The following is a 22,267-nucleotide window of genomic DNA, read 5'->3' on the forward strand; positions in this document are numbered from 1 at the left end:
CTGGTGGGGGGGCTGCTGCAACCCACCCCCTAACATCCACCCCCAAGCCTGTCAATTGAGGTGGCCACCTCGTTATGCCTAATGGTATGGCCACAGCTTAGTCTAACATGAAGCTAGGCATGATTTGTGTGAGGTTAACAAAGCACAACCAAACACTGTGCAACATTACATAAGCTTTTGTGTAGTTGGGAATAGTAGGTTTACTAAGGAGTTGGGCTGCTTCTGAAACAAACATCAATAGGAAGGAGATAAAAAGAAATAAATAATGAAGATGAATACTGTTGCCTTTCAGTCTTCGTAACCTTTCACTAATTGCACGTCACAGGACTAATTACTTGCTAGTCAAAGGCATTTATTGTCTCATATCGAACTCGGCTTAAACAGCATAAGTGTTTGGCAGTCAAAACAAAGATTATGTGACTATGCCATGATGCTCCTCTCACACGATCCTGAGCAGTTGATTTAGTTTGCTTTGAGATGCTTAGATTCTCACCATTTAGGGCTGGGTGGTATGACCCATTTTCCTTGCAAACCTCCAAGTAAATTCCCTTAAATCACAACCGCTGCCTTGTGTCAGCTGCATCTTCACAGCTATGGAAGCAGGGTCCCCAAATAACCAGCCAGCCAGATGCTGAGTCCTGCCTCGATCCCCAGTTCTGTCCCTTCACACCCTGGGCCTTGAGGATGAAGATGGCATTGGACCCAGTGGGAATCCCAGAGTCGCCACAGAAGTGATCATTTGGCTGCCAGAAAGCTCTGTTGCCAGGGTTCTGCTCTGGAGAAAGCCTCCACTTGAAAAGATGAAGAGGATCCAGTTGCAAGCAATGACCCAGAAGCGGGCAACGAAAAAGATTAGCTGGCAAGGAATATATAGGCATCTCCTCCGAATGCCTGTTGAGTTTGGAGATGATCAGTACCTATTGTACTTGATCTAGGGTACCTTCCTTTCTGGGCAACTTTCTGGGGACCACAAGCGGGTGGTTGGTTGGGGCCAGAAGCAAAAGTGGGTTTAACAATTTAACATACACTTTACCTTTGTACAGTAGGCTAGTTTGTACGCACACTCACACACCAGTGTTCGAAACTCCCATTGTTCTAGGCGCATTTTGCGACAATAAATTTCATTAGTGCAAGCAGTTTCTGAGCTGTGGACACAGTACTGGGCCTAAGATTTCAGAATAAAACTGCAGAGTGGAAGGAAAGGAGGACCTTTTTCTGCCTCCCCACTTCCAGCTACTCTCTGAAGACTGGAGAAGAGACCCTGTTAAGAATACTAGGGGGTGGGCAGGGGAAGGACCCGGCTATGTGAAAAATGAACATAGTATTTTAGCTGCAGTTCATTCATTTTAAGCTTTGTATTCTTGTTATTAAAAAAGCACACCTAGACATTCTGCTGTTGCACCTGTAACCTAGGTTTAAGGTGCCATTTAGCTCCTAGCTTTCATATCTCAGTTTCTAACACTGTCACACACCCTTCTCTGTCCTTCATGCAGACACGTGAGAGGTATTTCCAGAAGTCAAGGACACATTCCAACTAGGCAAAAGCAAAGCTGTGAAGGAGGTGTGGCCTAGAGAAAGGGGGTGTGGCCTGGGAAGAGTCTGAAGGGTCAGAAAGACAGATATGTTCTCAAGGAAGACTTGTCTTTTCTATTACTAATCTCTGGCATTTGGTCATCATTCCAGCATGCTGTTCATGAAGTTGGATGGCTGTTCAGAGACTGCACTTCAGAAATGTGCAGCTGAGTCTTGTGTTTGAATGTGCTGCAAGCTGAGGAACGCAACTGCATTCATTACAGTGGTACCTCGGGTTAAGTACTTAATTTGTTCCGGAGGTCCGTACTTAACCTGAAACTGTTCTTAATCTGAAGCACCACTTTAGCTAATGGGGCCTCCTGCTGCTGCCATGCCGCCGGAGCACGGTTTCTGTTCTCATCCTGAAGCAAAGTTCTTAACCTGAAGCACTATTTCTGGGTTAGTGGAGTCTGTAACCTGAAGCGTATGTAACCTGAAGTGTATGTAACCCGAGGTGCCACTGTACTTTAAAAATATTTAACAGTAAAGTATCTATCTTACACAATAAAGTATCTATTTTACACAATAAAGTATCTATCTTACGCAATAAAGTATCTATCTTACACAATAAAGTATCTATTTATTGTCTCTGGAGATAATCAGCTCCTCTTTTTAAACTGTGTATGTGCATTTTATCCCATAGCCACCAAACAATATACGGTACTTGCCAACAACATGAGCTAGGAAGGAGATCTATTAAAGCTGCTCCACTTTTACCACCGACAATCAACATGGTACAGGTAAACAATGGTTTCTTAATATTCTCTTCATCCGTCACATTTGCTGCTAACTCATTCTACAGTAAATAACCCTTGCTCAGAATTAACACTCAGCGGGTTATTCCACTAGTTATATACTTTTACAACCAGAGGCAAACATCAATACCACAAACTGCTTTGTGGCTCTTTATAGCTTCACATATATTTCAACCACTTACATAAAATAGTGCATAAATGCCAGCACTTCCCAAATCAAGGTATAAATTCCCAAACTTAAATTGACCTCCAACTGTCCACTGTGGTCTTTCCATAATGATGATATAATTATTCTGAAATAAGATACACACAAATATAGAGAAAGTAGCAGTATTTTTTAAATGGGGAGGGGGAATCAAAGCTAATAAACAGCACGAACGCAGCATGATTCTTTGGAGTGCTATAAAGACTTTTATTTTATCTAGTTTGGGAAGATCTGAGTTGTGTAATTCACCCTGCCTGTATACCTTGTGACTAACACAGCTGTCTCACTCTAGCTTATATACTGGTAAAAAAAATTAAACTGAAACCTTTGCAATATTATTTTCCTTCCAACTTATGCATATGGAAAATAGCTCTTACAAAGAAATATAATCCTAACTTTGTTGGATTCCCCACCCTTCCCTTTGGATTTTCACATCATATTTTTATGGCAGACTTTTTGGATTCCCCTTCGTGCTACTATGGCTGCCTATGAACTCAACGAGTGGTGCTTACATCCACTAAGAGAGGTGGTTGCTTGTAGCTTTGTCTTTCAGCGATGCACCAAAGAAGTTTTACCAGACCTCCACATTTAACTGGAAATGTAAGCTTGCAAAAATGCATTGAAATCCACCCCTTTACATGGTACGATGTTACAGATGACAGACCGTAAGGAAGGAAGGAGAGCACCACTGGATCAGACCAAATTCCAGCTTCCCATTTTCCACAGTGACCAGGCAGATAGCCCAGGGAAGTCCCCAAGAAGGACTTTGCCTTCTTGTTGCTCCTCAGCAATTGCCCCTGAACTTGAAAGGTCCATCTAGTTATAATGACTTGGAGTCGTTTATCTCCTCATCCTCCATAAATTTGTCTAACCCCCTTTGAAAAGCATCTGAGCTAGTGACCATCACAACTGGTAGCAGTGAAATACCATAACATAATGATGTCTTGAATCTCCTGTTAGTCTGTTTCACTGGATAACTTTGGAATCTAGTACAGTCGTACCTTGGATCCCGAACACCTTGCAAGTCAAACGCTTTGGCTCCCAAATGTCACAAACCCGGAAGTGAGTGTTCCAGTTTGCGAACGTTCTTTGGAACTCGAACGTCCAACGCGGCTTCCGTGGCTTCTGATTGGCTGCAGGAGCTTCCTGCAGCCAATCAGAAGCCACACCTTGGTTTCCGAATGTTTTGAAAGTCAAACGGACTTCCAGAACGGATTCTGTTCAACTTCCAAGGTACCACTGTACAGCGAAAGGAAAAACACTGTCTCCACACCATGCAAAAACCATGTCCCTCCCCTTTAGATAGGCTTTCTATGCAACTGTCAGTACCACTATAAGTTTTTTAACAGCCTCTGTGGCACAGTCAACTCTGAACCCACACTTGCAGAACAAGGAAATAAAAAAACGCTTGGAGAACTATAAAGCATAAATACAGTGATGAAAAATAACTTTAGAGTAATTTACCTCTGTTCAGGGATTGACATGTAAATTCAGTTTTTCTCATGGGGAACTCTCACCAATCACCCAGGATTCCACATCCTTTGCAGGACAGATCACATGGAGAAAAAGAGGGAGGGGCTGGAAATAGGAATGGAGAACTTGTAAGAACCAACAAATAGCATTACCCTCCACTGTCTGGTACCTGCAATCACTATGGCTTTAGAAGGACACAGAAGGCAATTGAGACTGCTTTGAGGCAGGGCCACAAATCCACCCAACCCAACAAGAGCTGGTCCTCTTTCTTCTCAATCAGGAGTTACCACTGCTGTCAGTATCCCATCAGCTTTACTGCCAAATATTTACAACTACTGTCAAAAACATGGCAGTTTCACTGCTTGCATTCTGGGATTTCCTTGACCTCTGTTACGCTTCAGAGCAGCAGAAAGAAAGCCTTCCTGGAGGCAGATTAGCCCCTTTTGGATTTGTGTGCTGTGCCTTGTTGAATCATCTTCCTCCACAGTCAGCAATTGTGAAATCCACAAGTCCTACTTATGCACTGTTGTTGTTGTTGTTGTTGTTATTGCTCTAAAAAAAAGCCCCAAACATTTAGGGTGCCAACTACACTGCTCTTTTAAACTCCCTAAGTTCATGCCAAATCGGTTCCCCATAGATGACACTGATGTGGCTGGATTTGCCCTCTTAGCCATTTCGGGTTCCTTCATGTTTTCCTTAATCATGGGCCTCTGTCTGTTGCATGCTTCTGCTATGTATTCTCTGCCACTTCCCATCCTCATAATCCTGCTTTTGTGACATCAGAATAGCAGCTATTTGTGACATCACAATGAAAGGATTACTGTGGCTGATGTGAAGGGGGCAGTCACATTTGGAAAGGAGGGGAAGCTTGTTTCTCATGAAAATTCTCTTGCTGCTTGTGTTTTCCCTTGCAGAAGTAAAGACATTAACTAAACAGCAACAAGATTCCCTCTTTAGATGGCCAAGTTAAAAGGCAGTTATTTAAAGGCGTTCCTTGAAGTGGTAAATGCAGACATAGAATGAATCAGAGAGATATTGCAAGTCTTATCCAGCAATTGTAGTTGTGTGGCTCCGACAGTGTAATCTTCTACATGTCTACTCATAAACAGGCCCCACTGATTTCAGTGGGGCTTACTCTTAAGTAAGTGAGGATTGTTGCTCAGAATTCTCATGATTTGGCTGTTCTTCACTTTTGTGAGAGATGCAGAACCTCTGTCCCTTCCAGATGTTCCAGATGTTGTTGGACCACAACTCCCATCATCCCCCAAAATTGGTTGTGCTCTCTGGGGCTGATGAGTTGGGAGTCCAAAAAATATGTGAGGGGAAATACCTGGAAGACCATCCCTGACCTAGTGAAACTGGGCTGAACATGAGGAAGGCAAAACCAGAGACAGTCTTTTAGGGTCATCTGTATTCTTGGCTCAGTATACCTGAAGGAGAGTCTCCACACACATCGTTCAGGCCAGACACTGAGATCCAGCTCTGAGGGCCTTCTGGCAGTTCCCTCATTGCGGGAAGCGAAGTTACATGGGACCAGGCACAGGGCCTTCTCAGTAGTGGTGCCTGCCCTGTGGAATGCCCTCCCATCAGATGGCAAGGAAATAAACAAATATCTGACTTTTAGAAGGCATCTGAAGGCAGCCCTGTATCGGGAAGTTTTTTATGTTTGATGTTTTAGTGTATTTTTAATATTTTGTTGGAAGCCGCCCAGAGTGGCTGGGGAAACCCAGCCAGATGGGCGGGGTATAAATAATAAATTGTTGTTATTGTTATTGTTATTGTTATTGCAACTGAGCTGTCTCTAGATGGAATCACAAAACTCCTACAAACACAGACTTGAGAATTTCCATGTTCACTGCTGCTCATGGCTGTAGAGAAAAGCTTTCAGCTGCTGGCAGGCACTCCCAAGGGCTCCAAAAAAGAGGCTTGTTATGAAGAAGCCTGAATGACGTTTTAAACCCCACCATTTAGCTTGCTACGTCAATATTGTATGTTAACTTAAAAATAGAAAACTCATTTCTGAGAATGATATTTCACCACAACTGGTTCTCAAATTCCTTTCCAAAACCAGACAGCAGCAGGGCAGCCACTTTTATTCTTTCCGCTGGGGCTCTTGCGCCTTTTCACATTCCCACAACAAGCAGAAATGAAGAGGCCACTCTTTGCCCGGCGCTGCACCTTGATGCGAGCGGGAAACCGCACCTGTTGAATTTCTGCCGATTCCTTTCAATTGTTCAAGAGGAGGAGGAGGTGAGGCAAAGCCAAGAAGCCCCTAAAGCAGGAGCCTGTAGGCTCTGTTCATGCAGGGGTTGGGGTGGAGAGAGACACAAGCTTTTGACCTGAAAACTTAATGCCCCTTTTTCTTTCTTACGGGGTGGTGGTGGAGGGAGGTCAGGAAAGCTCCCTTGAGAGAGCCACCTCCGAACGCCAGCGCCCCTCCAGGCTCGAGCCGCCCCGCTCAGTGCGCTTCCCCATTGGCGGAAGGAGAAAGAGGAAGTGAAAGAGCCTAGAAAGAACCAGGAGGAAAATAACGAAATTATCCTGCGGGCGGGCCCTGGCAACTCGGGAGCCTCCAGAAACGCTGCCTTTGCGGCGTGCCTGTGTGGTGCTGCCGCGGCTGCTGCTCTGCCTCCCTCCGCCAGCGCGCGCCTGGAGCGGCGAGCGGAGCGCGAGGAGGCGGCGCTGTGCATGCTGGGCTCGGAGCGCGGCGGCGGCGGCGGGGCTTTGCCCTAGGAAGCGAGGCAGGAAGGACTTGAACTAGCGTGCAGCCGCCTCCGCCAGCCCTGCCTCCGCGAGACCCCGAAGGGGCTGCGCGCCCGGCGCCGCGGCCGGATCGGAGCCGGGGTCAGGAGCGGCAGAGGCAAAGTCCCGAAGGCAGAGGCGGGACGGGGCTGCGAGGGAGGCGGAACCGGGGGAGGGCGGTCGACCCTGGGAGCCGCGCTCTCTCTCTCTCTCGCCGCCCCCCCCCCCGTCCCCGGTGGCTGATCGCCGCTTGGCAGGAGGAAGCCCCCCCTGGCTGCGGATCTGACTGAAGGGGGGCCGGGCGGGGAGGGAGGGAGGGAGGAAAGGGGTGGGAATCCCTCGCCCTCCGCGCGCTCTCCGGGGCGCACGGCGCTTTTTCGTCGGGGTGGTTTCGCGGGGCTTCTTCGGAGCCGGGGAGCGGGCGAAAGGGGAGCCGACGTCGCCGGGGGCGCCTCCGCCAGCAGCAGCAGCAGCTCCCGCAGCAGCAGCAGCTCTCCCGCCGCCTCCCCCTGGCCGGGAGATGGTGACATATGAAGCGCGCTGGAAGGACCATGGTTGAGCGGAACAGCAAGTTCCTGCTGATCGTGGCGGGCTCGGTGTGCTTCATGCTCATCCTGTACCAGTATGTGGGGCCGGGGCTGAGCCTGGGCTCGCCGAGCCTCCGCTCCTACCAGGACGAGCTGGACCTCTTCCCCACGCCGGACCCGCACTACGTGAAGAAGTACTACTTCCCCGTGCGCGAGCTGGAGCGCCAGCTCGCCTTCGACATGAAGGGCGACGACGTGATCGTGTTCCTGCACATCCAGAAGACGGGCGGCACCACCTTCGGCCGCCACCTGGTGCAGAACGTGCGCCTCGAGGTGCCCTGCGACTGCCGGCCCGGCCAGAAGAAGTGCACCTGCTACCGGCCCAACCGCAGGGAGACCTGGCTCTTCTCGCGCTTCTCCACCGGCTGGAGCTGCGGGCTGCACGCCGACTGGACCGAGCTCACCAACTGCGTGCCGGGAGTGCTGGACAAGCGGGAGAGCGCCGCCGCCGCCAAAACGCCCAGGTGAGCAGCAGCAGGACGGGCAGGAGGGAAGCCTGGCTCTCCCGGCGCCGGGAGCTTAAACCTTGTTTCCTTTCATTGCCGGTTCTGTTCCCCGCTCCTTTATCCTAGCAGCAACCCTGCGAGGTAGGCTAGGGCCCCAACTTCACTTCTGATTTCGCAAGTGGGTGTTCTCTCGCTCTGACCTGCTAACCACTGGGCTACACTTTCTGCACTTCCTCTTGAGAAAGAGGGCCTGGGTGGATCTCCTGGACCGGGGTTCCAGAGTGTGTGTCATTCCCATAGCCTGCTTATATGGCATTTTTGGTTGTACTCAAGCATGCTGTGGTGGTAAGGGGGCAGGCACAGATCACACGTGGCTTGGCTGTTCCTTCAGACTTGGGAACTTGCATTTATTGCACTTGCTGCTCAGCCTGCTTCTGGGGTAGGTTTGGTGATGAGGCGGAAAATAACAAGAGAGTTGCAAGTTGGGCACATGCAGCCTAACAGACTCTATTCACCCGGCCCCTGTCCTCAACATGCCAGCTTAGTCCTGTGGAATTGTCCTCAGAGCAGATCCCCTTCATCAATAGGGTCACCACTCTGTCCCCCACCCACACTTGTGCACCTTTAACAGTTGCACAATATACAGAATTTAGCAGCTGATGTTGGGGGAGGAGGAGGGAAAGTACTGTACCTGTGGAATTTCTGCCCATAGTAATGCTGTTAAATCTGCAATAGAAGCCGGGGCAGAGAAGTGTCAGCCCTATCTGCAGCAGCCTGCCTGCCTGCCTGCCTGCCTGCCTTCATATTGTGCTCATGCTGAACCACCCCTCTACCTCATAATAACCATCTCCCCTTATACCAAAACCACTTGCTACTCCTTTCCTTCCCTGCTCTGTACTCTCAGGGCATGCCTTCCTCCACAGACCTTAACTGGACTTGATCATTTTAAATATTGGAGTTACGATATTGGAATCTCCCTCCCACTTACATCTACATTTGCAGGCTGGCTTGAGAGAAAGAGCCTCTGAGTATGAGCAGAGTACCGTGAATTGCAATGGCGATGTGCAGGTTAAAGAAACAATTAATAAACAAAATGTCCCATCGTTCCCCTTAACAGCCTTTCACTCCCCATTTGAGAAAAGGGAGCAGAATGTTTGAAACAGATTGTGTACTCCTCAAGCAAATTTGAGCCCCGGGATTTTCCAGTTCGCAAATGAATCCCTGCATCTCTCCCAGCACATGTTGGGCAGATGCCTCCGCACCTAATTCTGGGAAGCCCACATCACCCCAATGCTACAGCTCATAGTATTACTCCGGACCTTGCACCCTGCTCAGCGCCGACCCCTTCCCCTGCTCTGCAGTCTGCACCTCACAGCCTTGACCTTTCTGACTGCTTAGCCCACCTATAGGAGGCACACCACAAGAGCCATTGATCTCCTGGCCATTGTACTTCACATGTCAAGTATCTGAACAGCGTTTCTGCTTGTTGCCCCTTTCTCATACTATCCGAAGTGTTGTCCTGTAGCCCTACATATCCTACCCTTACTAGCAGCATTTTTCTCTCCTGTAGTCTCCCATCTATATATACTGCACAGAGTGCATTGTTCAAAGAGTGCTCCGCATTCCTGCTTGTGTGCCCTTGTCCTGGGCTGCGTCCCTAAGAACTTTTTTTTTCAGGCTTAGACTGCCCTGCTGTTCATCCTTCCTTTCCGCCAAACCTGTGGACACACCCGCTTGATTAGCCTGTGAGCCCTGATCCTCCTTTTTAGATGGCACAAATTTGCCTTGTTGCAAAGCATCATCCCTTCCTCATCTGGCTGCCTACCCCTTTTCTTGCCATGTGTACTTGAACCCAGTACTTCCACACGGCAACCACCGAAACGCTTCCTCCTGTGGTTTCTCTTCCTTTCTCCTGGATTAGTGGGGTTTTTTTTGGGGGGGGGAGGGAAACAAAAAACAGGACAGCTGAACACACCAGCCTTTGGGAAGCAAGGAAAGTTGTCACTAGGCATGAGTCCCATTCCGCTGCCCTGCTTTCCACTTTTCATATCCTAACTTAAATAAATAAATAAATGTCCCCTGCTCCTCTTATTTCTCCGTTAATATCTCTTGGCCTTTCCTGATCCTCAGAACCGGCTGTGTTTCTTTAAATCATTTAGAGATGCTTCTAATTCCTTCCTCTGTAATTTTAATATGTTGGAGTCTCATTCAAAGAGCTATTGTTCCCTCTGTTGTCCTACCTACCTAGTGAATGTAAATCATTGATTGTTACTACCTTTAGAGCCTTTTGTTCCAAAGTTTAGCTCCCATAGCTCCGCAGGATTTTATGTTCACATTTGTTAATGCCATGTGCTGTGCATGTATATTGTTAATATCCTTTATAATCCTTGCAGTGAGTAGGCAGCCTTGGAAGGCAGAACCTTGTATTCCCCCCCCCCCCCCTTTCTTCACTGCTGCTATGCTCATTTCTTTCTCTTCTCTTTTTGCTCCATTTCGGTTAGACTTGTTCGTCATGCAGTGCTGCATGCAGTTATCAATTATGTCTATTGATTCTGTTGTTCTTCCTAGCTTTTTAACTCATCTTGGTGGATTTCATCATTAATCGCTCTCGCCCTGCCTTATGCAGGCTGACGCAGGAGTATCAAAACAGGGAACTTCTCCCAGAAGGGCCAAACCCATTTAGGTTTCTTTTCTGGGAAGACAGACATGTGTAAACAGTTACCAACAATGCCATTCCATGTTTACTATGTTGACATTTGGTCAAGACCTGTGATGTCGGAAAATACCTTGCAAAGTAAAAATGGTAGAATGTTTATGTTCTTGTGGCTTTTGTGTTTAAAGAAAAGAAAAAAGAAAAATCTGACCTTTGACTCTTAGCTAGCAAATCATTAACCTTGCATAAAGACCAGTATACAGATTTATGGGTGAATTCTCCTTTCCTCGAATTAAAACTTACATGCTAATGCTAAAATGGGTTTATATTTTGTTGGAACAATGACAAGCTGGGGTAGTGAGAGTAAGGGCTTTGCTATGTGATTGCTGGGGTAGCAGTGACCACTAAATTTACTTGTATTGGCTGAGTGGTCTGTTCTTTTGGGAAGTGAATCCCAGGGAACCCAGAAGTGCTTTTCTTGAGGCTGTGTTTGTGATGAACTTTGTATTGTAAATATTTTTTGGATTTGTAATGACTCTAGGTTTGGGATTTCTTTTTCCCTTGTATCTGATTCTAGTAGCGGTTAGCAGCTATCCTTTTTTAAAAAAATAACAAGCTGATCTCAGTGAGTTCAGTGATGAGCATGGATAGGACAATAGCCTCAAACTGAGGTTGTGTAAAAGAGAAAATGTTATTCTGCAGCATACAAATTCTGATATTTGGTTTTGGCCTCTGGCTTAGTTTGCTTCTTTTTTGTCTCCCTGATGGTGCCCTGCTAAGGTTGAGGAAGGTCTTGATGTTCAGCCATGAAGGGCTTCTGGTGATGAGGAGGTTTAGCAATCAGCTGCTCATAACCTTTCTCTATTAATATCCAATGTTCTGGCCATTCATTAACTGTGTATAGGGGAATGTTTTTGATAACGATAAACAAGAGCTGCTGGCTTGACTTTGTAATATTGTCCTATCACACAGGCCTATTGTGCTGCAGTCCATTTCAGCATGTCCACAGAAAGATAACATTTCTCGCCGCTTGTAATGAAATCTGGCTTCATAAACAAGAGCTGTTTATGTAAAACCACTGGTGGAGCGCATTTCCTTTGTTGGGAAAGAAAAGGGATTCATTCTTGCATTATTTCCACTACAGTGGTGACTGTATCACTTCATTTCCCCCCTCTGAATAATGTATCTAGGGTAATGGAACAGCCTCTGCTTTTCACGTCTGGCGCACGTTACAGAGCCTGCTGAGAGCAGAGAAATGCGTTGGGTGATACCTTTTGTTGGACTCGCTTTCTTGGCTCAAGTATGTGCAAGGTCCTGAGATTCACAGAGCTCACCCTGTCGAAATTGGGCTCCAACATTTTTTATTTGAAAACAGCAGCCGACAGAAGAGCCGTTATTTCAGATCCATTTCACTTGGACGAATTTTGTCTGCGATTCCAAGTATGTATATCAGGAAGGAAGCTCCATGCAATAGTGCTCAGCTTTTTGAAAATATGCATAGGATCAGGCTGTCAGTTGCTTAATAGCCCAGGCCTGTACATGTCTACTCAGAAGTAAGTCTCATTTAGTTCAGAAGCTTCTACTCCCATCTTAACAGGGGTATAGGATTGCAGCCTAAACAACTTTTTTCTCAAATGCACCTGTTAGGATTACCAATCTGAATTGATATAGTCACTTCCATTCTGTAATTTTCTGCTTGTTGATGTTCTCTTTCCAGTTGTTGCATCAGAGCTGTAAGTGTAGGAAAGCTGTTTGTTTGTTTAGAGCTTTTTAAGAAAAAACAAGAAAAGGTGCCTGAGTTTCTCTAATGCACCCTGCCAGGGTCTCTTACAGGCATTCTTGAAGGTCGTTCAGCAGTGCTCATAAATACATACAAATCATCAGCTAAAAGATTGTTAACCTTGTAAGCTGTGCCATTTCAGCACTGCTAAGTGCATTCTTCCACTACAATCTGTAGCCTGGTACAGTACATGTACGGAATGCAATGGCTCTTGTTGCTTTCCTGCTCCACCAGTGACACCAGGGCGTTCTTTCTTTCTTTCTTTCTTTCTTTCTTTCTTTCTTCAAAAGATACTTAAATTGCTTCCTTCATTTCCTCTGACGACATCATGCTAAAGCTAGTTCTGTGCGTTCAAATGCATTGTTGTGTTTTGCAGGGAGGCCTGATGAATTGTGGAAATATTGCTGTTAGACAGTTATAAAGTTGTTACAATATCTTACAGATTTTGGTTAAGAGCCCACACCTCTTCATTGTTTTCCAGTTCTCATCATGGTTTTTTTTGGGGGGGGGGATTATTTGATGTTCGTTTGGCTTGTGATCCCTTTTCCTGAGGAACAACAGAGCAAAAATGATTCACGTGTGCATAAACCCGTCACGCTGTGGAAGAAGCCCTTTCATGACATAGGCGGTGTATGCACCACAGGCTTAAAGCACATGACTTCCCCCAAAGACTCCTGGGAACTATGGTTTGTTAAGGCTGCTGGGAATTGTCGCTCTGTGAGGTTTTCAGGATTCTTTGGACAGCAGCCACCATACAAGCCCAAACAGTGGAAGCCCTGTACAAAGGGGGGGGCTTTCCCTAATAATAATAATAATAATAATAATAATAATAATAATGATAAGAGTGTGTAAGCCCTTTCCTACTCTGAAAACTCCGCCTCCCAAACAAGTTACTCATGGCATAGGAGGAGATGGAGACAAACAGCAACCTGGTGTATATTTTGGTTTTGAAGCTTGCAGCCTCTTTAACCTCTTTAATACAAGCATCATGTTGGTGTGGAAGGCCTTCTGCAGTTGCTACTGCACACGGAACTATCTCTTTCTTTTTCATATTTCTTTCTATATCTTTCCTCCCACACCCTCTATTTCTCTGCCTCCTTCTTCTTCCCCAAATTGACTTCTTTTTTTAAATATGAGCTTCATTTGGAGGCTTACTTAATCTCTGTTTTGTGTGCACATTCATGTGAGCGTGTCACTGAACTCTTACCTGCTGAGCTTTTCATTTGACTTTGTCACTGCTTGCAAAACTGTTAGGAACACCCCTCCTGTGACCACAATCTAAAATAATAATGATAAAAAACCCCTCTGCTATCAAGTGGCCTGTTTGATTGTTTCTTAAATTCAGAGAACCTGCTCTCAAGGATCTGGGGGAAAATAGATCTCTCTGTGCCTTTTCCCTTCTTTTTCTCTCTCTATTTTGGCTTAAATTTCATTTAATAGATCAATGAGATGACTTCTCTAACATCTCTGGCAAGCTATTTTTAGCTTTTTAAGCTTTAAAAGAAACAACAGGGCCCTAATAATGTGGTGGCTTTTGTTTGCGTGTTGTGGACTTTAACAGCTTGGTACCATTTCTTCCTCCCTCGCTGTAGATTCGGCATATCCATTGTGTGCCCATTTGGAAATGCCAGTGGCATCATGCCAAGAGGCAGACTGACTTGAAATGTTTCGCATAAATACATTTGAATTTGGGTGTAAAAGGCCCGTCCTATGCTTCACAATGGCAGAGCAGAGAAATATCTCCCTGACTTGTTCAGATTCTTTGGTGCTAGAGGTCACCCGGAGGGCATTTGGAGGTGGTCCATGGCCTTGATATAGGTAAAAGGTAAAGGTAAAGGACCCCTGGACAATTCAGTCAAAGGCGACTATGGGGTGCTGCGCTCATCTCGCTTCAGGCCGAGGGAGCCGGCGTTTGTCCACAGACAGCTTTATGGGTCATGTGGCCAGCATGACTAAACCACTACTGGCACACGGAGGACCGTGACAAGTGCCAGAGCTCACAGAAATGCTGTTTACTTCCCACCGCAGCGGTACCTATTTATCTACTTGCTCTGGTGTGCTTGTGAACTGCTAGGTTGGCAGAAGCTGGGACAGAGCAACAGGAGCTCACCCTGTTGTGCAGATTCAAACCGCCGACCTTCCGATTGGCAAATCCAAGAGGCTCAGTGGTTTAGAGTCTAGACCACCGCACTACTCACATCCCTTGATATAATATCCAGCTACTCCTACAAACATGTATTCTCTGTTCTCTGGAATGCTCTCCCCATTCAGCTCCACCTGGCACCTTCACTGACTTATTTTTGGCACCAGGTAAAGACTTCACATTTCCCCCAGGTCTTTGATGGACCAAGCTGATTCAGTGCACTGCTAAAGCTTACTATGGCTGTTATGGGGTGGGGAGTTGGGGGGTTGGTATGTTATACAAATGATTTTTCCTAGGGTATAATGTTCTTACATTTATGCTTTTAAATGTAAGTCGCTTGGATACCTTTTAGGTAACAAGCAACTAATAAGTTTAATTTAAGTATATCATACCACATTGTACCATATCATTTCTGCTGTATGCTGAGGAACACCATTGTCCCATCTAGCTCAGTATGGTTTAATGCCTGGCAATAGTCCTCCAGAGATTCCGCCAAAGACAGATCTTTCCCAGTGCCCCTTCAACCCATCTGCTGCTGCCTCTATCCACCCACAGAATTGCCTGCTGCCGTTTCACCAGCCGGCGAAATGCCACGGCCACCACGACTGACAAGCCCCTTCCAACCTGCCGTCTGAGGCAAGGAGTTCATTTTAGCCAACCCTATCTTGATGGCGCTGTGGGTTAAACCACAGAGCCTAGGGCTTGCCAATCAGAAGGTTGGCGGTTTGAATCCCCATGATGGGGTGAGCTCCCATTGCTGGGTCCCTGCTTCTGCCAACCTAGCAGTTCGAAAGCACGTCAAAGTGCAAGTAGATAAATAGGTACCGCTCCGGCGGGAAGGTAAACGGCGTTTCCGTGCACTGCTCTGGTTCGCCAGAAGCGGCTTAGTCATGCTGGCCACATGACCTGGAAGCTGTATGCCGGCTCCCTTGGCCAATAAAGCAAGATGAGCACTGCAACCCCAGAGTCGGCCACTGGACCTAATGGTCAGGGGTCCCTTTACTTTACTTTACTTAAGATTGAGGTACAGGTGACCTGGACAGCCCTTTGGGATTATCACCCCTACAGGCAGCAATTGTTCTAGGTGCATCCGATATGTGCGTGAACACAACTGCGCACTTCACACCTAACCCTGAAGTGACCTGATAACATCATAAAAAGCAGTGGGGCGGAACGGTGTGTTTGCAAGCTTTGTGAATGTGTGTTGCAATTATATTAGGGCTGCCATACGTCCAGATCTTAGGCAAGTAAATAAAAAAAATACTTTTTTTGGCATTTTTGTTAAAAAATAACCCCAACAATTTTTGGGATGTCCTGGCAAGCCGGAACGTAATGCCCACGTAAATTGGTCACTACCTGTACTTTGCTCTTAGGCAGTGACTGCATAGATGGCTTGCCAGTTCTTCATTAAATGAAGTATTTAGGTGGGTTCCTGAGAAAGCTTTTAGAATAGCACAGTATGTAAACTCCTAATATATACACCAGCTTAGGCTGCCGTCTGCATACATGAACCTCCCAGTAAGCCCCACTGAAAACAAGGGGGCTGAATTCTGCGTAAATATGCACTGTTTGCTTGCACTGTTAAGAGTTATCTCTCCAATGTTCTCTAAGAGCTCTTAAGGGCACTTCCTATAAACAAAAGTTAAAATCCTTTGCAAGGATGGAATTACGGTATATCAGGAGCTTACATGATTAGAGTTGTTTTCCTATGGAGGAATGGTCAAGTCTAGGGCTGATTCAAAGGTTCAACCTCCTCCAGAGAGACAAAGACTCCTCAGAAGAAGGGCTTGAAAACAGCTCTCTGTGTGAATGTTGCTTTTTGAACGGAGAGTCCATACTGGCACCAACAATTTCACGAATACGCAGAGCTGATCCCAATACTTCTTTGGAGCTTGGTGTTCGTACGGCAGGCCACTTTCCAAACATTATGCTCACCATTTGGAGTGCTGCCATCAAAAGTGCTTTTTACGGCGCTCCCTTCCCAGGAGAGCTTTAATGTTTAATGTTGTGTAGCATATAGTGAATAGCAGGGGTGGGAAATTCTAGCCCATGAGCCTGCTATACACCCCCCTTGAACTGTGAGCCCATTTCAACCAAGCCATGCCCACCTCTCCTATACCTGATGCCATATATGCCGTCAGGTGTTCAGCTGGTAAAAACCTGGCACAGGCAAAAGGGAGTTTGCAGGCGCCCTCTGCAAAGCGCCCCACAAGATAGCACTTTGAAAGGGACCCTGCAAGATCCCTGTGGGCAAAGATGGTCATGTGATGTCATTGTGATGTCAGGCGGGTGGCCAGATCAAGCCTCCCCATCCCTATAGAGGCCTGGGCTTGAATTTTTGTTCAGCCATGGAGCTCCCTAGGTGCCCCTGGACCTGTCTCCTAGCTTAGCTCATTCCCCATCATTAGGGAAGTTATTGCATGCTGCCTTGATCTGCTGCAGGAAAAGGTGTGATGATTTTTTTTAATGTAAGAAGTGTGTGTGTGTGTGTGTGTGTAATATCTGTATGCTACTTGGTATAAATTTCTATGGGTTTTAACTTATAGGAGGTGGGATGATTTTCTGGGTTTCTGCTGCTTCAGAAGACAATTGAGCACAGCAGTTCTCTTCTTTGTGGACTTCTTTGCTTGCTTCTTTTAATTTCTTGTCCGGATACTTTACTTCTGAGTAAACATGTATAGGACTGCACTGTCCCTGATTTTCCCCATCACTTGTGAAACCGGCCTTAACTTGCTTACACTATAGCTATTCATGTTTGTAAGCAGAGTAGACATTGTTGCTATTATTTTTTTCTTGTTTTATTGCTCCCTCCATTAGCAATAACATCCAATTTCCTATAGGAAAATCATTTGTAAAGCAAACAGCATTGTAATTCAAGTTATTTAATTCAATTTATTTGTTGCTCTCTCCGACTGAAGAAACTTCAAAGAAACTACGACTGGAAAAATATAAGAAAATACACATCAGAGATATCATTTTATTATCATGTATTTTCAATTTTAAAATTATGTGTGCTAACACTAAAATGTTAATCAGCAAATAATCAGTTACAAAATAATAAAATATCCTTTCACACCCAAAAATCAAATCAGCAACTGTAATAAGTTGTTTTTTTATCTTTCTGTTGCAGGAATTAGAATTTTTTCTTTTAACTGGTGTACAGTAGTGTCTTAGAGACTGAGGGCAGATTCACAGCATACATTTCAAGCAAGTGACTCCTCACATTATCTTGGGATCTGTAATTTCCTTCTCACAGAGCTACAATTCCCAGCATCCTCAACAAACTGGATTTCCTGGGAGAAGACATGTGCTCCATATGTATGGTGTGAATCTGCCCTGTGTTATGAATCGAGAATTCACCAGTCTAGATCTCAGAACTGCCATGAACTTACCAAGCGGCCTTAGGAAAGATGTTGTGTCTCAGCCTCAGTCCCCCCATCTGGTGAATAATAATAATGCAGACTTTAATTGCATGGTCTCTGTAAGGATAACAGCTAGATGATGCAGGTGAAACACTTTGAAATGCTTGAAAGCGCTATACAAATGTATTCTTACTGCCTCTTGGGGGCCTACTTGAAAAATGTGTGTCACATTTGTCTTTTGGAAACCTTCTCCTTTAGATCATAATCAAAGCAATGTTCAAATCCCTTTTCCGTAGAGGATTTTTTTTATAAGGCTTAACTACATGAGATGTTCCTTTTCCCTAGAAATGGTTGTGGGGCTCTTCTCGTCTTGTTCTTAATTGAAAGGTGCTTTGCTTTTCACAACCAAGTATCTCAGAGCATATTCTTTAGAGCTTCTGCTCGGTAACTGTTTCCTCTGGGACCATGGAGCATTACAAAGTGCTTGCTGGTACCCTTAAAGGAATTATGATCAGAAGCAATAATGCAGTGAGGCTTCGGAAGGTGGGTGGAGGAGACAAGCAACTTTTGAAGACGAACCCTGCAGGGTGTTCTCAAAATCCAGAGCCGGCAGGTGAGAATGGATGGGAGACTTAATGTCTAGCCACATATAAGATCACTTTATTTTATTCTTTATTCATGGTATTCTTATTCCACCCAATAACAGAAAGTTCCTTGGGCAGCTTGCAGGAAATAAGTACAGAAACAGTTTAAATACAAAATAAAACTTAAACTCAGGTGCAACATAAATCCAGGCAGAGAAACAGAAAGCACCACAAACCCAAATTTAAAAATAAAGCTTTAAAGATTAAATAAAAAGGTCTGCACCTGGCACTGAGAAGACTGTCTTAGATAAACCTCTCTAGGGCTATAACTTGGTGGTAGATCATCAGCTTTGCATGTAGAAGGTACCCGGTTCAGTCCCTGGCATCTGCAGCTATAGCTGGGAAAGACTCGTGCCAGGAATTCTGAAGAGCTGCTTGCCAGTCAGTGTAAACAGTTCTGAGCTAGATAGATCAATGCTCTAACTCAGTATAAGGCAGATTACTAGGTTCCTGTGAATATAGGAATTGGGATGCCACTACTGAAAAGGCCCTGTCTGTGGTGGTTCCCTGCCCCCACTTCATTTGGCAGTTTCTTTGTCTTAAATTCCTTTTAATCACAGCCACTTCATTTCTGCCAGAATTGTTGACTTTACACAGGTATCTAAAATACGCCTAAATTTACCCAGCTCAGCTCTGTTTTACCTTGAGTTAATCCTAAGTTCATTTTAACAGCTGAGAACCTCTTTTTAAAAAGCAATTCTTTGCAATTGCCTGTCATCTTTAAGAAGAAAACGGTGATTTGCAATTAGTGATTTTTATGCTAACACCACAGCATGTTGCATAACTCTTCTCTACCTTATGAACCAGTGATTCTTGGTGATGCTTTGCCATGGATTACATCACCAGCATTTTCTTTAGTGCATTCTGAGAGTTTAAAAACCTCTCTTTCTTTTTCTGCAAGCTTTTAACAGTGCAAACACCAAGAGATATTGATATTCTCTTTTTAGAAAAAGTGCTTGCATTTAGCAAACAGCCCATGTACGTATGTTAACTGATGATGGAAGTAATGTGAGCTTCAGCATGGTCACTAAAATGCTCTTCAGATAAATGCATGGCGTGTCCCCATTTCCTCCTGCTCTGGTCAGACACGCATAAATGAAGCTCCAGAAATGATCTCCCATTTAGGTACTGGCCGTTCTGAGAGATAGAATGGAGTCAAACACTTTGAGAACCTTCTCAAGAGCTATATAATTTTTGGTGTTTTACTCAGCACTAGAAAGTTTTGAATTCTCCCTGCTTCCCAGGATCATAAATGCCACTGTGGAATCTCACTCTGCAGCCTGAAATCAATGATCAATGCAAATTAGATTTGATTGTCTTAAAGTAGAGATTGCCAACATGGTGCCTATGTGCCCACCAAGGGATTTTCCACAGGGTCTCTGCCCCCACAGCTGAAATTAGGCCTGAAAAAAGCATTCTGTTGTAGCCAGTACAATAGGTTGTGCTGTCAACTTGAATTCTGTATGTGTGTGTTTGGTGCCATTTGCAAATGTGTCCCCTGATCCAAAAAGATTGGTGACCCCAGTCTTAAGATATTGCTATAGAATGAGTTTTTGTGGCTGTTCTTTAGTGTCTGCTTCAATGAATATCATCTTCAATGGGAAATGGTCCCACGCAGATGGAACCCCTGAGTGAGATTTGCATGCATCTTGTATTTTATTTTCATCTCTAAGTGCTTTTGATCTCAGCCATCTACCATCAACAACTTTCCTGCTCCAACCAAACCTTGTAAATAAAGTATGGTTGAGGGGGTGGCTCTTGTCTATGGTCCATTTTTCCTTTCAGCAATGATTACTGTTAGGATATCAATGACAGCATTGACAGTATTGGGGTAAGAGGGTGGGAGGGAGATCAATGTTGCATTGCTGAGACAAATTGCAGTAGATTGCTGACTCGTCCATTCTTAACTGTCTTCTGCTTTTCCTAATGGAGACACTGGACAGACTAGGAGTAGAAGCATTAAAGTACAATCATAATCAGTCAACAGTTCCTCCTGTTAACACACTTGAAATCAGAAAAGACAGGATTAGTTTTCTGCTTTCCCCCTCCACTCGCTGGACTTTTAAAGCTTCCTTTAAAGAGGCTTTGCCAAAGTAAAGTGGCATATACAAGTTGTGTTGCTGTGCAAGAAGAAAGAATAAATGGCTTTTATCCTGTCTAATGCTGTAGCTGTCTGCTGAAATGAATAACTGTCTCAAAGAAAACATGTTCCGTGCCCCTTGCCAAAAGCTATAGCGTGCCCACTTCCAGAAACTTCTGGAATTTTGGGGGGTAGCCTGCGAAAAGCTCTCTTTCCAACTAAATGGCCGACTCATGGAATTGCTTGCACATTATTTGCACTCTGACATTGACTGTTCGGCGAGTATGGATTTTGTAGCCAATGAGAGTGGGTTTCCTCGTTCTAAAGGTGAAGGACAATAATAAGCAAGTCAGGTAAGTTCTTGCGTGCAAGTATTACATTACCAATCTGACTTGGTTTTGCTTTTGTGGTGATACACAGATGATGGATATTTGGCAGATCTGCAACACGCGCTGGGCCTCACGAGGGCCGGCACCTGAAATTAGATAAAAGCAGCACAATGCATGCAGCAGCATGGGAGAAAGGAGGCTAAGCAATATGAGGATGTGCACTTTCTGTCTCTGCCAAAGACTGTGAGCAATCTCGCAGTCCATATCACTGCATGATGGACCAGTTTCAAACCCAATAAACTAAACAAGAGGTAGGCAGCACTGATCTGTATCTGACCTATCAAGGCTCTCTCTGGCTCATGCAGCACAAATCATTTGATGTAATTTCAGTGTTTGTATTGTTTTCTACCTCCCAAGAGGAATCGCAAAGCTGCTAACAATAGCTTACTGGAAAGAATCCAGTAATCATGAAAAGCCACAACACAACTGGTAAATATAATACAACATTCATAAAATGTTACGGCTTGGACCTTAAGTTGACAACTCCCCCTCCAGCTATAGCCCTCCACATGCCAATTAATTACAAAGGTTGCCCATTTTCTAGGAGTAGCTTTCCAGGGGGTTGTGGGAGGAAAGGAGGGGTGGGAAAGACATTGTGTTCATGGGACAAAAGGTGGGATCTAATAAATCCCTACAATAGAGGTATTTCAATAAAATAAGAGGTTCTTCTGTATTGTGGTGGGACTAGGTGGTCTTTGTATCCTCCACGTCTCTGATTCTAATGGAACACAATATTTATTCTTAATTATTGTTTACATTTATTAGTTGTCTGTTAACTTAGTCCTCAAGGGGACCAACTATACTTCATTAACAAAAATTGGAATACAAAAAAAGCATCAAATCAGATATAATGCATTAGCCCCAAAATGATACAAATACTTTAATAGTACAACCAATAGCTTCAGCCCAATATCTATACTCTTATGCCCCCTACCTAATTTACTGAGGCTATAATCCTATAAACACTAATTTAGAAGCCCCGGTCATGTGCATAGGGTTGCATGATTGCATTGTGAGACTTTAATCCTATGCAAACTTCCCTGGGAATAAGTCCCACAAGAAACAGTGGGATCTACTGCCAAGTAAACATGCGGAGGAACTGTTAAGAAGCTGCTTAGTTTCCCCCTTAATCTCTAGATTTCAGGAATGGGAGAGGAGGGCTGGAGCAAGCCTGGATTCAAGCCAGATGTTGAGTACCATAGAGGCAGACATTCAACAGAACTCTGGGTTGTCCTAGTACCTCCCACTCTGCTGGGAAGACAGAGAATTGACAGAATCTTGTGAAAGAGTCTTATCCAGCTGTCACCTGCAATTTCCTCAGATGTGCACAGTGGCACACTTTGACTCTATGAAACTCTTTGTGCTGTTGAAATTGACAGTTCTCTTGTTCCTAACTGAGCACAGGTTGGGTGGGGATTGTGGAAGAGAGGGGGGCA

At 45.1% G+C, this 22,267-nt stretch overlaps 1 protein-coding gene and 1 long non-coding RNA gene across 2 annotated transcripts in view; one reads left to right on the forward strand and one right to left on the reverse strand.

The window, feature by feature from the left end:
* The window catches only part of LOC310708054, a 233,158-nt gene extending 226,627 nt beyond the window's left edge, over nucleotides 1–6,531 (reverse strand). Inside the window, exons 1-2 of the long non-coding RNA XR_014526831.1 lie at nucleotides 6,208–6,531; nucleotides 3,997–4,110 (exon numbers count right to left, since the gene is read on the reverse strand). This is a non-coding gene — a long non-coding RNA (uncharacterized lncRNA). The remainder of the gene's footprint in view (nucleotides 1–3,996; nucleotides 4,111–6,207) is intronic.
* An 89-nt stretch (nucleotides 6,532–6,620) lies between these two features.
* HS6ST1 (heparan sulfate 6-O-sulfotransferase 1) overlaps nucleotides 6,621–22,267 on the forward strand; it is a 194,403-nt gene continuing 178,756 nt past the window's right edge. The window contains exon 1 of the mRNA XM_083505762.1: nucleotides 6,621–7,798. Coding sequence (XP_083361888.1) covers nucleotides 7,278–7,798 — 521 coding nt within the window. The 5' untranslated portion in view covers nucleotides 6,621–7,277. The remainder of the gene's footprint in view (nucleotides 7,799–22,267) is intronic.

Source organism: Podarcis liolepis, assembly GCF_965112155.1.
Source record: "Podarcis liolepis genome assembly, chromosome: 5".
NCBI classification, from domain to species: Eukaryota; Metazoa; Chordata; class Lepidosauria; order Squamata; family Lacertidae; genus Podarcis; species Podarcis liolepis.